Source organism: Cricetulus griseus, assembly GCF_003668045.3.
Source record: "Cricetulus griseus strain 17A/GY chromosome 1 unlocalized genomic scaffold, alternate assembly CriGri-PICRH-1.0 chr1_0, whole genome shotgun sequence".
NCBI lineage: Eukaryota > Metazoa > Chordata > Mammalia > Rodentia > Cricetidae > Cricetulus > Cricetulus griseus.
Window position 1 is genome coordinate 4,722,374 of NW_023276806.1, and position 21,270 is coordinate 4,743,643.

The following is a 21,270-nucleotide window of genomic DNA, read 5'->3' on the forward strand; positions in this document are numbered from 1 at the left end:
CATAGTTGGGCTGCCCAGATCACAGTAAGCCCCTCTAATATATCCCACACATGTGTGTGTGTGTGTGTGTGTGTGTGTGTGTGTGTGTGTGTGTTCTATCAGTTCTGTTCCTTTAGAGAGCCTTGACTAACACAGATTATAATGTGTGTGCACACCAACATGCTACAGTAATCCTTGGAATCATTGTTATGTTATCATTATTATTATTATATTATATCCCAATATGGACTCAACTGTAGAGCAGATATAACCACCTGTTCAACTGCCCTTCACTCAGCAAGGCAAGGAAGGCAACTACTGATTCAACAAGTCAGGAGAGAGAGGAAGCAGGCAGTGAACAGACAGACATGAAGGAGAGTCTGAAACTGTTGGACAAAAGTGCCCACAAATTTTACACAGTCCCTGACTTCCAATAGTTTGCACACATACAATGGATGGACAGTATGACGATTAATTTATATCTTGGTAAATCTACCTCAAAAATAAAAGTTGATGTAAAACAAGAAGTGAGGAACAGTTGAATGAGGTCGGAATACAGTAGAGATATTTCCTTCTAAGATTAGATAGACTCCCAATGTAGCCATTAGGAAAAACCCGGAAAAAGTCACCTGAGAAGCAGAGAGGCTTCATCCAGACTAAATGGCTGAGTAGGATTTGAATTTAAAGGGGAGAGAAGAGGGTTCACCACAGGGCAAGTAAAATCACAGGAGAAAAGGCCCCTGTATGGAGGAGGCTTGGTATGGAAGGGAAGGAGGTACAGGCAAAGAGTAAGGGTTGTGAAGCCTAAGAAAACAGGGTCAAGGGCTGGACACTGTTAGAAGGCCAGAAAATCAATTACACATTCTTTCCCTCCACATGAGCCCACCAGCCGAAGCTTCTTTTGTTTGACGGGATACGCATGGCAAATCAGAATGCTTGGAGGATGCTGCAGTCCTTACGAGAAGCAAAAACATCCCAGGGACTTCACAGGTGCATAAAAAGCAACTAGTTGTGGCTCAGACTGCATAAACCTAACTAGAGTGGGCGCAGTGAATCCCTTTGCTAATAAAAAGGTGTTCCTAGACCCATTCTTCCATAAATTTTTACTGTAGTTCTTTATTTTCAAGAAGCAAGAAAAACCAACGGATGTCACATTTTAATGAGCAAATTATTCCAAAAGTATGAATAAAGTCTTCAATTTACTCTCCACAGAAACCTAAAACCCTATCTACATTTCACAGAATCACCCACAACTAAGTGCAGACTCTCGATAGCCCAGATGAATCGCTTTGGTTGCTGGACCTCATGATAACTCCCTAACAAACCAACTCTTCAGTTTTGATCAGCTCCTCTCCTAGTGGTGAGGCAAGCTGCGACCAGACTACAGCACGGGCAGAATCGATGACTTCAGTCCCCATTCCATGCCGTTGTGTAAGAGAGAACCCAGTGTCCGCATGTTCACAAAGCAGCCCACGCCCCGCAGCACCCTCCTCTGCAGGAGGAGGCTTCTGGACCTGCATCATTGGTCCACCAAGCATCTTGTTTACTAGGCCACCCAGATAAGATTCCATTTACATGTCACATTCTCCACCATATAGTCATTTGTAAATCGTAGTGAGATCCACCCCACCCACACCTGTAGCACTGACCATGTTCATTTGGGTGTGGTCACAGGTGCGGGACGTGATGGAAGGCAGGACTAGATCTGGGGTCCCAGACTCCAGCGGGCCCTCTTGCTTTCGGTTGGACACAGAGTACAGCCTGGGTGGATCCTGGGACCTGGAACCTGCAGTGGTCACCCACCTCTTGTGTAGGTGCATTCTCCCCTAATAAACTTCACTTAACCTGTACTGAGTCTTGTGAATCTTGATTCCCACTCAGTGTTATATATGTTGTTGAGTCAAGTGTGAGATACACAACCTAGGAAACTATTTTAAGCATAGACACCTAGCAAAAACATTCTAACATTAGATGACAGCTAATTTCATCAGTTATCCCAAATTAATACCCAAGCACCATATTTTAAAAACAAAATTGTGTCTAAGTTGCTTGGGTTAAGATAAAGGTGTGTGACTCTGCCCCAATGTATGTGGGTCTCATTTGGAATTCACTTCAGAAAAAGGCTTGTGCTTTGGTGACCAAGAATGACTGAGGTAGCATGCAATCATAGAACCCATCCAACCTGGCCAGAGCAAGACAGATATCCTTCAAGATCCAGTCCAGCTCAGGGGGCCTTCACCTCCCTCATCTACAGCAATAGGAATATGTTCTGCATTGAGACTGCAAAACACCATTGTAAATTTAGACATTTATTTTTGCCAAATTTGTAAAAAATGTTAACAGTTCCCATGTTTCATTTTACTTTAACTTAAAACTAATATTCTAGTGTCTTGTTTATTTGGGAGACTTAAAACACATAATTCCTCAAATATGTCATTATATTTGTAGCTTTAAATTTTGGAACTGTTTCCCTTAGGGTTACTCAAGAGTCCCAAGTGTACCAAAGTCCTTTTCCGACTCCTCAGTCTATTTTGAGATCTGCTACATAGTCATGAAAACTGACAGTGCATTCTAAAGAGAGTTTCCTATGCAAGCAAGGACTGAACATGGCTTTGTAAGAGTACCTTCTTTTATTGCTGCCCTGCTAAACTAAATATTGAAGGAACAACCACAGTGTGTAGCAATATGTGTTAATAAAAGTATCTTATAGTGCCAAGCATGGACTTAGGGCCAAAGGAAATTAAATGTACTAAATAGGGCACTTAAAAAAAAATGTTTACATCAGGCTATTTAGATGTGACTCATCATGGAGCCTACTAATTTATAATTTCATCTCCACATATTCTAAAGACGAAATTGCCAATCTGTGACCTTTCTCTTATTATAATCTATAATATTATTCACTATAGCAAGCCAAAAAGTTAACTTGTAATTTTGGGGATAGCATATTCCTGAAACAATTTAGTGATCATACACACACACACACACACACACACACACACACACACACACACACACACCAAAACTAATCTGTTACCAGGTAAAAGAACTCCAAATTCCTTCTTCTACATTCTGCAGGAGTAATTGCTGCTTCAGTTTTAATCAAGGAGCTGGGAATCTAGATTTACTTTTAAGCAGCTGTTTTATAATTTCCTGGATATGCGTAATTTCTCAAAGTGGTTGAAGTCATTTTGATATTATGTCAACAACAGCTTATCTGGAACATCAGCCCAAGCATTTTTTTAAAAATTCACATTGACTTGTACCTTTTTCAAGCAGTTTGCCTTTGTAGATACAAAGGTTCTCTCCTCCACAGTGCTGTTGGTAAATCTTGATTTCATCTCGAAAGTCTTTGTCATCATAGGATAGGTGCACATTCTTCCCAAGATAGACCATTGTGATAACTGCATTGCTATGCGGGGCAGCTTTGTAAATCCTCCCTTGATCCTAGGATAGACAACGCACAGACTTAGTGACTATGGGTCTTCCCATGAGACCTCCTGTTCCCACACGACTTTATAATATGAAAAACAGAGACATGTAATTCCTAGCACACCATAACAAAGTATTTATAAAAGGGTCATTGCGCACAATACATTAGAATCAAAAACATTATGAAATAAATTTGTCTTGGGGACTAGCATCCAGATTTGGGCTTTGGGCTTTGTAAATGATAGGGACACAATGTTGTTATTTTCCCCCTCAAGTTCTCCTCTCTCTGTGTTAGAAAGAACTTACTTTTGACTCTTTCAGCTACTTTTCAAATAAAAAAATTCAAACAAAAGAACTGAATAAATACTAATGTTTTGGTTTCAGTTGATATTGATCATGACGCAGTGACAGTTTTTGAAGTGACCACTTCATCTTTATAAGTGAGCAAAGACAACAGACCGTTTCTTGGTCCATTCTAACTGAGAGGTGCATGGACACAGAGAGTCCTCCTGGGGTCCCTGTATAAGGATAGGTGATCATGTATGTCAAGTGCCTGGGATTATGACATTGATGTCTAATTGGTTTCTCTGTTGAAGAAAACAGCTGACCAACTACAACTAATTCCAAGAGTTGAGAGATAATATATTACAAACACTATTGAGTTTGTTGACTGCAGCAACAGTTCAGCTTGCTGTGCGGGATTCCTAAGATGGCGGCAATGAGTTCTGTGACCATGGACCATTTACTTAACCTGACATGCTTCATTTCTAAAGTTAAGAAAATGTGTGTCCTTTTTAAGACTTACATTGCCTATGGCATGTTAAACACTGTATCCCACTATATCTCACTAAATAATAGATGTCATAAGTATTGCCATTAAGCAATACTTTTCATATTTTGTTAAAAGTCCACAGAGCATACATATAAGAAAAGACAATTAAATGAAGAAAAGACAGTAAGTAGTTTGAAAGTAAGTATATTTCCAGATGATAATACCATGGAACAAAGAGTAGACCAGCTTAAGTAGTAGTCAGGCTGGCTTGGCAGAGGTGGGAGAGAGGGCTGGGGGGTGGGCAGAACTGAGATCTTGCCCATCAGGGGATGAAGGAGTTTGACTTCTGACTCTGATGTTTTTTGCGTCTCAGGCTTTACTGGCCTGGAGAAACCATGTGAGAAGATGATGCTGTCAGAACAGAGAAGCAAGCATCAAGGCTGAAGTTGGGTCGATGCTCAGACTGAAGGTGAGAACAAAATAAAGCCTCAGGAATGAGAAAAAAAGGGTAAGAGAAATGAGACTGCCCGGAGGAGTGTCTGCAAGGGGGAAGCAAAGCTTTGAGGAAACAGGGAGGTTCCACATGAGGGATGCTACCAAAAAAATGTCACAGTAAGGAATGTGATGGGACTAAATTCATGAATGGAGCAGATACCTAAATTTAATTAAATACAAACCACCTACCTACTATCTTGACACATTAAAAACCTAAACTTTTATACCTAAAATTCAAAAATGCTAAAAGTAAAAAAAAAAATGTATATGAAAACTTGTGAGTGCTGAGAAAGAAACCAGTGTTGTCAGCTAGAGCAGCAGATACTCTAACCATTGGGGCCCCTCTCCACCCCCAAACAAGGCATTCTATAAAGGACGGCCAATGAGCACCCAAGATTATAATTTAAATATGACATGAGAACAAAAATCTCAATCGACTGTGTGCAAAATAAGAATGACGATTCCTGCAGCAAGAAAGGCATCAGGACAAATAAATAAAAACAGGAAAGAAAAGTTGATTGTTAGAATACTAAAAGGTAAATTGAGGAGCTATCCCTTAGCAGAAACAAATTTCAAAAGGAGAATCATAGGTGCACATGCCTGTGTGTACATGCATGCATGTGTTTGTTGTGATTATCAGTCCATACATATAGATAAGGGTGATAGAACTGCATTCACACAACTCAAAAAAAAATGAGGAACAAAAACAGAGATGAATGAAATGAAGATGCCAATACAGGATGTGAAAGCAAAATTCCACAAGAGATACAATTAGTGAAGAAAGCCAAACTGAAACAATGCTGGAAATGAAAAGCTTAATTATGCACAGGAAAACATCACCAACAGAATAGACTGTATAGAAAACAGAGTATCAGGGCTACAGGACAAGGTACAGAAATTGGATCAGACAGCTAAGGTAAATAATAAGTTTTAAATTTATATAAAAAGAACAATGGAGACATCTGGAATACCATGAAAAAAACCTAATTATCATATTTTCAGATTATGGGAACAGAAAAAACTAACAGCAATTGTATAGAAAATATTTTCAAGGAAATTTGCAAACCTAAAGAGGTGAACATCGGTATACAGACCATAAGAACTATAAATAGACTCTGAGAAGAAACTCCCTGTGAAATATAGTGAAAATACTAAGAGCACTATTGGAAACTAACAGAAAGGTCAAGTCAGCATCAACCAGAATAATTGTGATTATTCAGCAAAACTTTTAAAACCATAAGCACCTGAAAAGAATATTCCACAATCTGAAAAACCATGATTGTCACCCTAGACTATTCTCCCCAGCATAACTATCCATTAAATTTGAATGTTAAATAAACATTTTCTATGATAAAAGCAGACTAAAGGATTTAGGACCACTAAGCTAGCTCTGCACAAAACAGTTTGGTTTTGAATGAGGAAAACCACACACAAGGGGTCCCAGAGAATTAATAAATGATACCAGAACAGTTTATCAAGTGAGGTCTGAGAAAACTTCACACAGTCACCAAAACGACAGATACTAACACAGAGATTTCAATAATAACTCTGGAGGCTAAGTGGCCTGAATTCCCCAGTAAGAAGGCACTTCACACCCAATAAAGAAAAATCCACAGGGGAGATGTAATTATAAATATGTATGTACAAAACACAGGCACACCCAACTTCAAAAATTAATACTAAATGATGTAAAAGCAAATATTAACCCCAACACAGCGATAATAATTCCAATACCTCACTCTCAACAGTAGACAGGTCATCTAAAGAGAGAAACATGACATCTAAAGAGAGTTAAATGACATCATAAACTAAGTGGCCCTAAAAGATGGCGATAGAACATTCTGTTCAAACATTACATAACACACATTCTTTTTAGAATTCCATGAAAACTTTCTCCAAAATTGGACATGTACTGGGACACAAAGAAAATCTCATCATAGAGAGGAAATTTAACACAGCATATTCTGTTTGACTATAATGGAAGAAGGCCAGGTATCAACAGCAATATAAACCACAGAAGGTACATAGAGGACTCAAACACACAGAGACTAAACACTACTGAATGATTATCAGGTTGCTGAAGAAATTAGGGAATTAAAAAAAAATGTCTAGAGTTAAGTAAAGAAAAATACAAGATACCAAAAATCTGTCATACGCAATTGAGATAATCTTTTAAAAGTCACTTGAAGTGGTGACGCAAGCACTCAGGAGACTGAGGTTGAGTTCCTGGCCAGCCTGGTCTACAAAGCAAGTTCCAGGACAGCCAGGGCTGTTACACAGAGAAACCCCATCTTGAATAAATAAGCTAATTAATTAATTAATTTAAAAGTTGAGTGCCACCAGGACCTATCCCAGATGCATAAACTGGTTTTTTTGGAGCCCGTTCCCTATGGTGGGATACCTTGCTCAACCTTGCTACAGGAAAAGGGCTTGGACCTGCCTTAAACTGGTATGCCAGACTTTGTTGATTACCCAAGGCAGGCCTTAAACCCTCTGAGAAGTAGATGGGTGGTGGGAAGGCATAAGTGGGGGACGAGGGAAGAGAAGGGAGGGGAAACCTGGCTTGATACATAAAATGAAAAATCATTTTTTAATTATAAAAGGTTGATAATGCCAAGTGCCTATATCAAAAGGCTTGAGAGATCTCAAATCAATAACTATGGACATGCCTTAAGGACCTGTAAAACAAGAGCAAAACAAATCCACAAACAGTAGATAGTAGGAGACAACCAAAATCAGTGAAATAAAAATCAAAAACCACAAAGAACCAATGAAACAAAGTTGGTGCTTCAGAAAGAAAAGCAAGATTGGGAGGAGGGGAAGAGAGATCTAGAAATAAAAAGGGAAAACCAAAGAAATCCAGGAAACAATGAAGCAAGGGTGAGTCATTCCACATTATCGCTCCTATATCCGCGGGATGGGAAAGTGAGGAAGCTGTTAGGAACACTGGTGAGGGAGAGTGAGTAGATACAGTCTAAGAGACAGAGGCGGGGGAGGAGGGCTGTACACTGCTGACTCAGGAACTCACCTGGGCTGGTACACACATCAGCCCACACAGCTGTGGTCGCCTGCACATGGCCAAGCCAGTCACTACTCTAGCATGGGTTGGGGATAAGCCTCTGAAGCCCCTCCCGAAACTTAGGAGCTTTTTGCAGTTGGTGATGTTAAGGGAAGGATGGTCACTTTTATTTGGGGATGTTACCACTGACAGGTTATCCACACCCCAGGGGTGGCCCCACAATCATTCTTAAAGGATCAGCACTAATGGGCTCAGAGAAATAATTAGTTAATGAATAATAACAATATAGACATAGGAAGTAGTTGGTGGTGGGTTTCCGGGGCACTTGGTGAAAGGTGATTGGGAGGAAATATGTCAAGAGTGAAATTTTCAAAGAACAAACTTTTTTAAAGTGTGAAGGAAAAGAAAAAACTGGCTTGAGGTGCAGTCTGCATAGAAAGGATTTGATAACGACATAAAAACCTGATCTCTTGGAAGAAGCAGAGACAATATACCAAGAAGGTGGAAGACACAAACTGCAGAGTGCAGTGTCAGTCAAAGACAAGGCACTTGGGGCAAAGGAGTCTTCCGGGATGAGAGAGCAAAGGCTCTGACAGAGACAGAATCAGAGAGAGAGGGCTGGAGAAAATCAAATCGAGAGAAGGGAATTTGAAATGCCAGGGGAAAGCAAGCCCTGGCCTGTTGAGAAGGACAGAGGGGGGTCTCTGCTGAGAGTGAGATACAGGCAGGGCTTGGAAAAGGGTGCTGGAGACGAGGCTGACTTGGAACCGCAAGGGGCCGAGTGTCTGTGCCTTTGAGAACTTCACCTGATGTTCTTTCTCTCTGGAAAATGCCAACCCCACTGTCTACTAAGAGTCAGGGAAGTTCCGTGTAATTAATGTGGTTATGTATTTACCAAGTGAAAGAAGGGAGCTCCTTTGCTCTCTTACTAGACTTAAGCTGTGCATGGTCCATCTAGGCTTACAAGCGTGTGCTATATCGATGTTTTGGGGGAATGTGTGATGAACCACGGCATTTTTCAAAGAACGCTGAAAACATTGTAGGCAACATTAACTAATTTGCAATAAACCATTAAAAACAAAATTAAGCTATGCTTAAATCCATGAATTTTCATGAATTAAATGTTAATATACTCTGAATGATGAAATTAAGGGAAGCAAAATTGGAGTCAGTCAAACTAAATCTGGCCACAAGACTTCATGAGTCTTCTATCACCAATTCTGCTAAATTCGCCATTCAGCTGGAGTACTTAGATGTCTCATTTGACTTACGTGTTTATAGCTGTGCTTGCAAAAACATTGTATTTCTTTATGTAATGCAGTTTTGTACTTGATTCTAGAAAACTCTTGTAATACAGATCTAGAACTCAGCTGGTGTGCAGCCTTCATCACCAGTGTTACAGTACTAAAAGAACATTTGACTCATAGTCACCCTGGTGCAGAGGGGCTCTAAGCCGTTGGGAGCTGTGATGGGGCGCAGCCTTTTCCTCCTCCAAGGCTCGGACCTGTTCTCCCTGAAGATCTTTCCTGTTTGGGGTAGAGGTGTGGGAGGCACAGGTGTGTGGTAACTGTTAATGTCTGGAAGTTGGTAGGAATCCAGCCTCTGGGAATTGTCCATGCAGTTCCTGAACTTCATCATTGCCTTCTTGCCCTGTAATCACACACCATGACGTTAAGACCCAGTGACACACAAGCAGGGCCTCAGTGCAACTCCAGTGCAAACCAAAGGCAAGCCTGGATGACTGAGACTGCACACAAACCCACCTGAAAACAATAGCCCAACCCAAAATACACATTTGTACCTATTAAAATCATATTGTATCTATTGCAAATTCAATAAGCACATGTTTTTAACTCTGTGTAAATGTAGTTTCAATAAAAGATTTAAGAACAGCACTCAAGGGAGAGTTAGTTTAGTTGATTTCACACCAGGAGGCATGCAGGGTTGGACTCTGAAGTAGGGGTGGCCAGGGCACTGAGCAACAGGAAGCACTGTCCTCACATTCTGACCCCACACATCCCAAGGTTTGAACAGGCAGGATAAGCAAAACCATGATCAAATGCCAGATATACAGTGAATTACTTCAAGCTTAGTGAATGACAAACAAAAATATTCACCAAATTTCAAAGAGGATACTCTTTGACCTAGAAATCCTGCCAACGGGAATTAATCCTGGAACAGCTTTACCCTTAATATTCAGTGCAAGTATTAATACTTGGCTGTAAATGTGCATTAGGATACACATGTGCGTGTATTTTTTAAGTGTGTGTGTATATACATATTTAAATTCAGCTCAACCATAAAAACTTTAGCACCCCAAAAATCCATACATAGGAAAATAGTTAATTAAATTTTGCTTGGTTTCTTTAGTTAGATTATATATTTCTCAATAGGGTTTAGAAATATGAGCATATTTATACTAACATAGTAGCACAGACAGTATGATGCAACATTTCTTTTAAGTGATTTATATGTATATTTTTATTTAAAAGGCAAGAACAAATGGGAAATTTTAACCATTAATTTATCCTTGTGGTATATATCTTCATATTGTTTGAGGGTTTAATCAAAATGCCTCACTTTAGGCATTTTCTAAAAGTAAAGCAAAATCAGTAATCTTTGCCAGACAGACTTGAATCGAAACATTTTTACAAATTGGTTATTTTGTGTGTCTGAAGTGTATTTCCAAACTTTAAGGAATATTTAGATATTGTTATCCATTACACACCAATTTTTTAAAACTATACTTACACAATATAAATTTACATTGCATTTATATTTTTGTATTCCTAATTAATTTTCAGCCAATTTAGTCTAAATTTTGAAATGCTTAATAATAAAAAATTATTTTAAGGAAAGTAAGTTCTCCAAAGGGCACTCGTTACTAAGTAAATAAAAGCAGAGTACGTAAAAGCATGTCTAGCAGGCTGGAGAGATGGCTCAGGGCTTAAGAGCACTACCCATTCTTCCAGAGGCCCTGAGTTCAATTCCCAGCAACCACATGGTGGCTCCCAACCATCCATAATGTAGTCTGGTGCCCTCTTCTGAACTGTAGGGATACATGCAGGCAGAACACTGTATACATAATAAATAAATAAATCTTAAAAAAAATCATGTCTAGCTCAAACCTTGAATAAAACCACTTTTTCATAAGCAGGTTCTACTGTTCAGATATTAAATTACATTGAGTGTTCTTACTTGTTTCCAATTTTTTCTGCAAAAATAGGTTGCATTGAGCTTAGAATATCAAACTAAAAATAAATGCACATGATTCACATATATAAATTAATTGATCTAGGACATTGGGAATTTTTGATAACTTTTATTGCTTTTAGAAATAAGTATGATAGCTCATATCAGGTGATTGTCTTGTTTTGGAAGTGTATTTAATAATATTTTTGAAAAATTAGCTGGGTGGTAGTGGTGCCAGGCCTTTAATCCCAGCACTTGGGAGGCAGAGGCAGAACGATCTCTGAGTTAGAGGTCAGTAACCCACACTCTCAAAACTTGAGTTATATATGTCACCATGTGTATATATAACTATTACTTGCATGCAGTGTCTCAGAGTAATGGGGGGGTGAAAAATCACTGAAAGCAATAAATAAATAAATAAATAAATAAATAAATAAATCAGCTTCTGGGAGTCAAAAACCATGTGTCATCTCACTAGCGGTATTCTTATGCCTAGGAAGAAAATTGACCAAAGTAGAACTCAGAACTATAGAAGCTTGGGAAGAATGTAATCACCTTGGCCAACATGGGAAGTACCCATGGGAGCCCTGCCTAATGGGGAGGAAGTCCTACCCATCAGGCTTTGCATGTCCAGCTCTAATGGCAAACACTGACAGTTTTAGGCAAAGACCTGTGCATTTCCTGCTACTTTTGGCAAGCCCATTCCTAAGATGAGATGGGTGCCTCTGGAAGCCTTAACCTGATCCAGGAGCACTGCCTAGATACACAGCCCCCCTTCTGATTCTTCCATCACCAGGCAACATCCTTATTGTGATTCTGTCTCCCAGGAGGCTCTGCCAATGGGGGAGACAACATTGATCCTACAAGCTTTGGAGATTTGATGATGGATTAATGGCCCCTGGTCAGGACAAATCTCCTGTTTTCGATTACTATAAAGCAACAGTATCTTGCTTGTGTATTATTTTAAGTAGCCTGAAGTGGTCTCATAGGACCTGGCTACTTCAACTGGACTCTAGATCTAAGACCCAGGAGCCTGTCTCACTCCAAGCTGTTTCTGCAAACAAAAAGCCACCATTTCCCAATTAACTTCTCCTAGCATTTAAAAAGCTACCAGTAAACTACCTGAAAAAAGGTGTGTAAAATATTCTCATGAGCTAAAAGCACATTGAGTGGATTCGGATGCCACAGTTGCCTGGGTATATTTAGTATGAAATGCAAACACTTATTTATCTGCATGAAGGGCATTTCTCAGTGGAAGGGGACAATGTCTTAGGTTCGTGGTTGGTATTTCCTAGTAAGGAATGAAGCACATCCATCCCTTCCTCTTAATGACAGTGATGATCTTGACAAATTCTTAAGCTAGCAAATGTCCCTACAAGTTGGAAATGGCCTGGCTTATTTCCTCCTTGTTTAGGTAGATTCTGTTCCATGGCTAGCTTTCTCATAATCTAAAGAGCAAGATAACCCAAGATATAACCTTAAAAGGGATGTTGTGTCAAAGCCCCAGGTATGATGAGCTCAGCACATTTAAACGACAGACTTTCCCTTCCTTCTGTAACTCAACCTCCAAGTAACTTCACACACTGTTAGGAAAGCTAGTCCCAATTCAAACACAGACCAGCCATGCAATGTCCCATTGTCTGGTTCCCCTGGGTTTGATCCTCAAAGGGTCTCTTCTGAGGACAGACATTTGTGGCTTTGTTTTTCATCTAGCTTTCTTTCTCATAGTGAGCTAGCACTGAGCATCATTGCAAATCCACCCCTTACAGATTCTGTTTAATTCAATAAACAACATGCCACCTAGCCACAGAAAAGTAGTGTTCATCAGAAGTACACAGTAAGTGCTTAATGAATGTACAGAAGTTTCACTGTGTGGATGAGCTGAATGTGTCCCCTCAAAAACCTTTGATAGTACAAGATTCTAATCAACAATTTAAGGAAATATATTTCTTAAAGAAAATAGCATTTACCCCAATAGGAAATGGAGCTTCGCTTTCCAGCAATGAGGTTTTGGGTTTGGACCCTGAAGTTATCTTTGAAATATTTCTCGTTGCACAATTACTGAGAAGAGGCTGCAATCGAATCAGAGGCTGCATATTTCCTGGGGCAGTATACGGTCGAGAGGCTGTCTAGACAAACGGAGGAGTTACATTTAAATTAGTATCTTGACATATTTCCAGAACCAATTAATAACCCAACAAATTGCCCAGAGTAATTAATAGTCCCTTTTTACTGAACAGATTAAACTTTAATTATATCCTTCCATTATACACACCCTTCTGACCCAAAGTATTTGTTAAAACATATGGTGGTGAAGTCCTCTACATAACCAAATATCGAAGGGATGGAGCCTTGTAGACAAAAGAAATGGCCTCTATTATAGTTCCATATTCTTGCCTGTACTGTAAACTCTTGACAGTACTGAATTTGTGCAAAGGATGGCTTTGCTCAATTAAATGTTGAGTTGAATAATGTTCCTACTGTAGAGATCTGAGATGATATTATTGGAACAGACTCATTTCAGTTTCAATGTTTTCAATATACAATCTACTCTGAATTCATTACGCTGCAAGGTTGGCACCCAAAGTAAAAGCAGACAACAGGAAAGGCAGGTGCTTGGCTATAATGTACCACCAATTATGTGTCTTCAGCTGCTTCCTAGAAATGTAAGAAAACAAGATGAAAAATTATAGCTGGCAGCGCTGGGATGCACTATATAAAAATGAATGCTTTCCACACTGAGTATCTTTCCATTCGTTCTTCTGGGTGTCCTGTCTACCTTCTCTGTCTGTGGAGCTCTGGGCCCTGGAAGCAATTCCTTCAAGAATTTACCAACCAATCTCAGGACTTCAGTTGGATTCTACCAGAGAGAGGAACTACGTCAGAGAAGATGGGAGGATGAAACGGAGGCCCTTATTCCCACCATCCCTGAAGGGTGGTTCCCGCCACCCCAGTGCTTTGCTTCTGCACAGAACCTTCCTAGCTGTAGGCCCTACCTACTGCCCCTGGAATCTAACCCCTCCCATGCCCCATTCAATGTAGGAGCTGTGGTTTCCCCGTGGTGCTGGCCCCAGTGGGCTTACCATCTCTGTTGGTTTTTCTTTGCCCTGCTGTATCTTCCTAAATAGTTTCTTTATTAAACAACTTCCTAATTACTCTATTTGTATGAGCCATCTGTTTCCTGCTGAGCCCCCAACAGAGACACTTTCCAATCAAGAATGTACTGCAGCGAATACAAAAAGTGCCAGCATGGAACATTGTAAGTACCTTTTGGGGGCAACAACAGAATACTATAAGTTTTGTATAATGATTAGCAATGCGTCACAAGTGGAGAAGCACGAAGTTTTGGGCCCTGTTGTCCTATTAGATAAGGCAGGAGAAAGTATACCAAGAATAGGACATGCGTATTTGGTCAAACAGGTATGAGAAGGACAGTATATTAATGATTCATGAACAGAATTTTGTACATTGACTCTAAAGGATGATGAGCCACAAATATTCCATTCTGCAAAAGTATGTATAAATAAACACATAAAAACAGGCAGCCAGAGACTACTACCAATCCCTTGCTCTCTCAGCATCTTGAGAAGCATGTGTGCACACACTGCTAAACTTCTGATTTCTCAACAGTAGGCACATACTGAATCTCTGCCTTAGGCCATGTAAGGAGATAAAAAGTAATATTTAACATCCAAATATCCATTAGTCAATCAGGCTGATTGATGCCAGAGAACGGGGCTTATAATGATGGGCTCTTAGAATATCCACAGTTAACCGAGAGGGCTAGGGGAAGCTAAGTTCTCACACACACAGCTAAAATTTTATCCAAATGACAGGAGGCAGGAAGACGGAGATCTGAAGATCCAAGTGAGAGCTGGCTCTGAGCCTGGACCAAAGAAGAGCAGCAGAGACAGCACTGCCTAATATTCGCTTTCCTTTCTTCTCCAGGAAGAGCATGTTCATTTGGGATCATGTCTGGCACAAAGAGAGCACGTTCCCCAGACTTCTCTATGATTCTGCCCTCTCACTTTAGGCCAGTGAAATGCAAACCCATAAAAGGGACTCCTGACACAGGCGCTCATAGGGAAGGGGGGTAAGTCCTTACTTTCCCGCTGGCCCCTCTCCGGCCGGAGCATCCACATGGTGATACACAGCCCTGGCTGCTGTGGATGAAGCAGGTACCCCAAGTTGGTGGATGAGTAACACAGATGAAATCCAGGTGTTTGATGACTTCATAGAGTCACCTGAGACTCATCCATGTGCATGCCCTGGGGTGGGGATGAGTCCCCATGGTTAAGCCATTGTTACTTAGCTCACTTATGGTTTGAATGTGAAAAGCCTCTCGCTGGCTGTTTTCAACACCTGGTCCAAAACTGGAGCTGTTCTTTCATGAGTGTGTGAATCCATTGGTGGGTAAAGGCTAGCCAGAAGAGGAAGAGCTTCTCTCTGAAGGGCCGGTCTTGCTGCTCATAGAACACCCTGCTTCTGGCCCCCTCTCTGCCTCCTGTTCTGACAGTATGTGAGGTGCAGAAAGGCCCTAGCTTCATGCTCCCTCGGTGGCACCACCTGCTTGGATGCCTTCTCCACCCTGATCCTCAGGCTACAAGTCACTCAAGCTCCTCCTACCTCAGTCATTTCTCAAAGATATTTTGTCTCAGTAACAAGGGAAGTAATGAACACAGAGTCTCTACAAACCTGAACCACAACAGACACAACTGAAGTCACAGATAAGAGGTCAGAAAAAAAACAAGAGATAAACCTTAGAGGAATCTTAAAATCCACATACAGAAATTAAGCCCCACACTTCTGAGTAAGAAACTCTTGTGACTCTACTAAACCCATACGCTGTTTTGAGTCTCTCATGCAATGATCCCAAGCATGAGAAATCTTGTGTTAAAATTTAGGGGAACTGGTTCCTACAAACCAGAGAGCATCATGGGGGATGTGCTCTTAATTTTACTGCTATGCATTTGCATACAAATGTCATCTCACTAGATGGATGTGGCAGTCAAATGCTCAACTGTTCACATTTATCTCCAAAGACAAATCTGTCCCATTAACTAACAGCTGTGTGCCCCAAACTCGTGTAGCTCATATCAGAGGCTACCTTAAGTTTGCTGCATTTCACAATGTGTGAATATATTTTCCTGTAATAAATATGGCACTGTCTTCATGTGCTCAAAGCCATACCAAAATGTGAGTTGGAACTGGCTACCTGGTAATTAGGCTTAGCTTGAGCTTTGCTAATTCTCAAGAGGACCCCATGGGAAGACTTTCCCAAAGATGCGCAGAATCGGATGAGATGACGTTCCTTGGTTTTATGAAGATGGCACAGCTAAATGTTTGCATGGTGTCGGAAAGTTTGGCCCAACTAGCAATGAAGTGCCAGGAACATGTGCTTCAGGTTTCCTTGAGAAGCTCGTGGAAAGTGGTGAAATCCCACAAAGCTTCCTGTCTCCATCTAAGGCTGTTGGTGGCAGCCAGGGCTGAAAATGAGAAAGGGTATGTCCAGGTGAGGATGAAGCAGGAAATTCATCTATGAATCTCAGTAGCTATCCAGGAAGGTGCACAGGACACACAGTGTGTGATCAGGTGTCTGGTTGGTAGCAGTGTAGCCTCTGACTTTTAAAGGAATACCTCACTCTTACACAGCGAGCCACAGACCATCTCCTGAGGGGTTCCTCTGGAAAACTGAAAAGAAACCCTTAAAGGGGCTTTCCCTCTCTGAACCAGGTAAAGGACCAAAAACAGCACTATTTCCTTGGTTTCTTCTGGGGAAATCTTGGAAGAGGCTAGTGAATTGCTGTCTAACAAAGGCATATTTGTGTGTACACACACACCCAACATTCAACTCAAACCTGGAAGAGGAGAAACAGTCCAGAGAGACCTGGGGCTTACCAAGACTTGGGCTGTTCACCCAGGACAGGTCAAGACATGATTAACTTTTGTAGAATGTTGGAGCTTAATGCCGTAAGGGACAGCCTTCCTCAACAGTCTGTGAAGGCTTTATAATTTCTCCACAAATATTATACAACAGAAATAAAAATGATTGGACTTTACAAGGAAAAACATCCAGTCATGAAAACCAAGAGTAAAGATGTCAAGGGGAGTTTACCCCCTTTCAACCACCAACATCCAACAAACACTATTTAAAACTTTCCTGAATCTGTATTGTTTTGAAGAACTATTCCTTCCTTCCAGCAAGTATCACCTCTGGGCAACAGACAAATCATTCTGGGATAAAAGTATCAGTTTACAATTTCTTCAGATTGGATTTCAGTTCATTTAATTATCTCAAAGTAGAAGTACATCCTTTTGATAAATGGTAGAATGTCACTAGCACGCAGCATGGCACTGCTGAGTTTGTACAGATAACAGAATAATAGCAAGAATAATACCCAGACGACAGAAAACACAGAGCATGTATGACACAACCAGAGTCTTCGTTCTGCCACATTGCTGAGCGCTGGAGGGTCAATACTGAGATAGGTAACTGGAAGTCATTATTGGTATTAGGTAGAATTTGCTTTTTTCTATAGGCAAAACAGAGGGGGGTGGAGGGCTGGGGGAGGGATCTGGGTATGTGTGTAAGCATAAGTGATCCCCACTCTAGAAGCTGGGGTGACAGCTGCATGTACAGGGATTTGACTGGAGGGGGTACTGTTAATGGAGACTTGAGCAGTTATGAGTCTGTGGTTTCCAACTGTTCCTTTGACTATGTTTTCAAGAATGTAGGATAGTGCAGACATGCTTCCCAGAGGGTCTTCTTTCTGAGATTAATGAGAAATCATAAATTAATTAGCTGGGACAGAGTGCTTAATAGGGCTCACCAGTGTTAATGGACTAGAACGTCCTTCCTCAGCCAGAATGCTACAGCCCCGGTTAGTCTTTGGGCCAGCTGGGGGATGGGGAGTCAGAATGGGCATGTTATCTTCAGTAAATCGTCTTGTGTGTTCTCCCTATAATGAGAAAGGAATTTGTGGAGTTAATGTATAGATGATTGGGTTAGCTTAGCACCTGACACATTCATATTATGAGATCAAAGCCTGCCCCACTAAGAATGCTACTTGGTGTCCTGACAAGGAAGTTAGCAAGGCTCTAATAGGATTGGGGGTGTGGTATTAAGTGGCAGAAAACTGTGTCTTTTCTAGCTAGAGACCAAAGAGTCACTCTGAGCCAGGTGGTGGTGGCTCATTGCTTTAATCTCAGCACTCCTGAGGCAGCGGCAAGTGGATCTCTATAAGTTGAGGCCAACCTGGTCTACAGAGCTAATTCCAGGACAGCTAGGGCTCCACAGAGAAGCCTGCCTGAAGAAATCAAACAAACAAATTTGGGGGGGGGGGAGAGTTACTCAGAGTAACCTGTACTTCAATGATAATGTTTAGCAGGCCACTACACAGTGACCATTGTACTTCTCTACTCTGACCAGTGGAGACTACCAGAAACGACTGAATTTTTTTATGTAAAAATAATTCAATAATGCCCTGAAGCAAAAGTTTGCCTCTTAAACAGAAGTAAGGAACCTAACACATGCCTTTGCCAATCACAAATCGGCAATGAGCTTTGACAATCCCAATAGAGGCGCCAAATGAGAGGAACTGAAGTGTCTCCAGCGCCCTGTTCCTCAGCTGCCATTGCACAGGACAAATGAATACAAGAGCTGCAGCACACCCTGCTTCAGGAACTGGAACTCAGTATTTCCAGTCATCACCCCCCACATTTCGGCAGATAAATTACAGAACCTGTAGCAGTCCACAATGCAAGGCATGGCCAGCCAAGCTGAATGAACCTGGAGCCTCTGCACCTAAGTTCTCCTGACCCCTGGGAAGGGATCTACGTCCTGCTATTCAACACTTTACTAACAAGATTAGCATTTGGCCCCAATAATATAAATTTGAACCCAGATAGGAAAATTTTAGTCTTACAGAACAGGTTGTCCTATGAACACTTTGCAAATAATCAGTTTGTGAAATGTGTTCTACATTCTGCATTTGTAGTACCACAGAAAATTAAGAACAAACAGCTCACAATTTCAAATAGTTCAAGAAATCAAATAAATCTGCCATCCCAAACTGAAACATGCCTAATTGAATCTCTCATCTCCTGATTCAAATTGATGTATTTTGTAAGTTCACTGCAAAGAACAAAAATAGAGAGCCACCAAGGGGTTTAAAAATATCTGGTACAAAATGTCTTAGATCTGATCTCGCTTTCTTTCACCAAGGAAGCTTATTCCCACCATGGTTTTCAAGGGTGACATTCGAATGAAAATGTGTGATCATATAATTCTTCCAGTGTTTTATTTTCCTTCATACTGGGACATTACCATTTCTATTTTCTTAAGATATATGAATATCCTTTGACCTCTCTCTCACATACAAAATAAAATATTAAAACACACACACACACACACACACACACACACAAGCCAGATTTCAAATTTGGCTATTTTTAATTTTGTCTTGGAAAGTTTTTGCATTGTTAAAATGCACTTCTCAGAGGCAGGGCTTATTTTATCAGTGCCCATATAGATGACAGATAAGATCCAAGCTCAGTAGAAACACTTGCTTGACCTCGGTTACATTTGCGGTCCAAAAGTAGGTGCCTCTAGACATTCAATAATAACTGCCAGGGGGTTGGAAACATAAAATGCTATTAAAAGGCAAAAGAGTTTACCTTCAACCTCTGAATCCGCTCTTTCCTAGCTAAGGTGTCCAGTTTCCTTTTTATTTCAAGCTGGTGGTAGCGCTGTGGAAGACAGAACCATGCTAGTTAGAGCCAAGAATATTTTAGAGGAAAATAATCCCAACAGAAGTAGCTTTATTCTCAATAACCCCTCTTGCCATTTAGATGGAGAAGAACCACCTGCCTAAGTGTGCAGGTGGGAATATCAATTGCCAGTTACAAATACATCTTAGCTAAGAGGATCCATGCCCTTTAACCAGAAATTTCACTCCTCATCTGAAGAGGAAAACTGAGTAAGGACTTTTAAGTGTCTTGCACAAAAAGAGATACTATCTGAAAGTGGCCCCACCCCTTCAATTTCTTTGAAGAAGAAAGTGAAAGAATGGTATGGAATTCAAAAAAAAGGTAGTTACATGTTCGGTGCATCCACGTGCTGGGACAGAATATAATCATTAAAATAAGGTTTCTTTCTTTCTTTCTTTCTTTCTTTTTTTTTTTTTTTTTTTTTTTTTGGTTTTTCCAGAGAGGGTTTCTCTGTGTGGCTTTGGAGCCTATCCTGGCACTCACTCTGGAGACCAGGCTGGCCTTGAACTCACAGACATCCACCTGCCTCTGCCCCCGAGTGCTGGGATTAAAGGCGTGCACCACCAACGCCCTGCAAAATAAGGTTTCCAAAGATTTTGATTTTCCTTTTATAATGGAAGATGAAAAATAACACAGGAGTAAGCCAGATTCAGATTGGCATAAAGTCTAGTAGCCGGAAGAGCCAGTGTCCTGAGAGGAGTTGCTTCCTAGTATCTCTAGTTCCCAAAGACTCTGAGGCCGATTCACAACTTTGTGCCCTGGTCTCACTTCCTGTTTCCTGTTTGATGGCCACAAACCCGTGTCCCCATCACGATGTATCATGCTGTTTTTATTTTTATTTGTGCGTCTGCAGACCTGTGAGGCTGTAGTTAGAGGCAGTTCTGTGCTGCCTGGACGGAGTCCTGGGAACTGAACTCTCTTCCTTCACGTAGGCAGCCTGTGCTCCTAATGGCTGGACCACAGCTTACATCCCACTGTGTTCCATGGAATTTGATTTTTGGGTTTTTTGTTTTGTTTTGTTTTGTTTTTTTGTTTTTTGAGAGACGGTCTTGGAATATAGCTCAGGATGACCTGGAACTTGCTATCTTGTCCACGTTGGCTTCACAATTGTGGCCATCCTTCTGCCTAAGCCTCCTGAGTACTGACATTACAGGCATTTGCTGTCACCCTTGGCCATATCCTGGTTTTATTGCTGCACAAATATGACTAGAGGATACTAAAAAGAAGTGTACATCTCTGAAAGTGGAAACCTTATGCATTTATTTCACTATGCTTTTTCCTCTGCTTTCCAATTATTTTAATACAGTAGTTGTTGATTTTAAAATATACCTCATATAAAAATCTTCTTCCAATTAGAGTGGAAACCAGTCTTTAGTGTTTCTCGATGCTGTTTCATCATTCCTTTGGGGATACCCTTTTCTCTGGTCTTGGTCCCTGCTGATTCAATCACTCCTGTCCTGGGTGTCATCTCTTGACACTTCTTGTCCCTCTGCCTCCTGCTCTGATCCTTCACCCACTCAGCAACAAACTTTCTTATATTTACTGTTGTCCTGTTCCCAAAGTCCATTTGTCCCCAACTCTACAATCAGGTGCCAGGCTCCTCTTCACCGTG

At 40.9% G+C, this 21,270-nt stretch overlaps 1 protein-coding gene across 1 annotated transcript in view; it reads right to left on the bottom strand.

The window, feature by feature from the left end:
• Positions 1–21,270, bottom strand: part of Erich3 (glutamate rich 3) — a 118,919-nt gene that overhangs the window by 45,864 nt on the left and 51,785 nt on the right. Inside the window, exons 8-12 of the mRNA XM_035450651.1 lie at positions 19,566–19,637; positions 17,720–17,848; positions 12,860–13,018; positions 9,129–9,347; positions 3,246–3,426 (exon numbers count right to left, since the gene is read on the bottom strand). Coding sequence (XP_035306542.1) covers positions 3,246–3,426; positions 9,129–9,347; positions 12,860–13,018; positions 17,720–17,848; positions 19,566–19,637 — 760 coding nt within the window. The remainder of the gene's footprint in view (positions 1–3,245; positions 3,427–9,128; positions 9,348–12,859; positions 13,019–17,719; positions 17,849–19,565; positions 19,638–21,270) is intronic.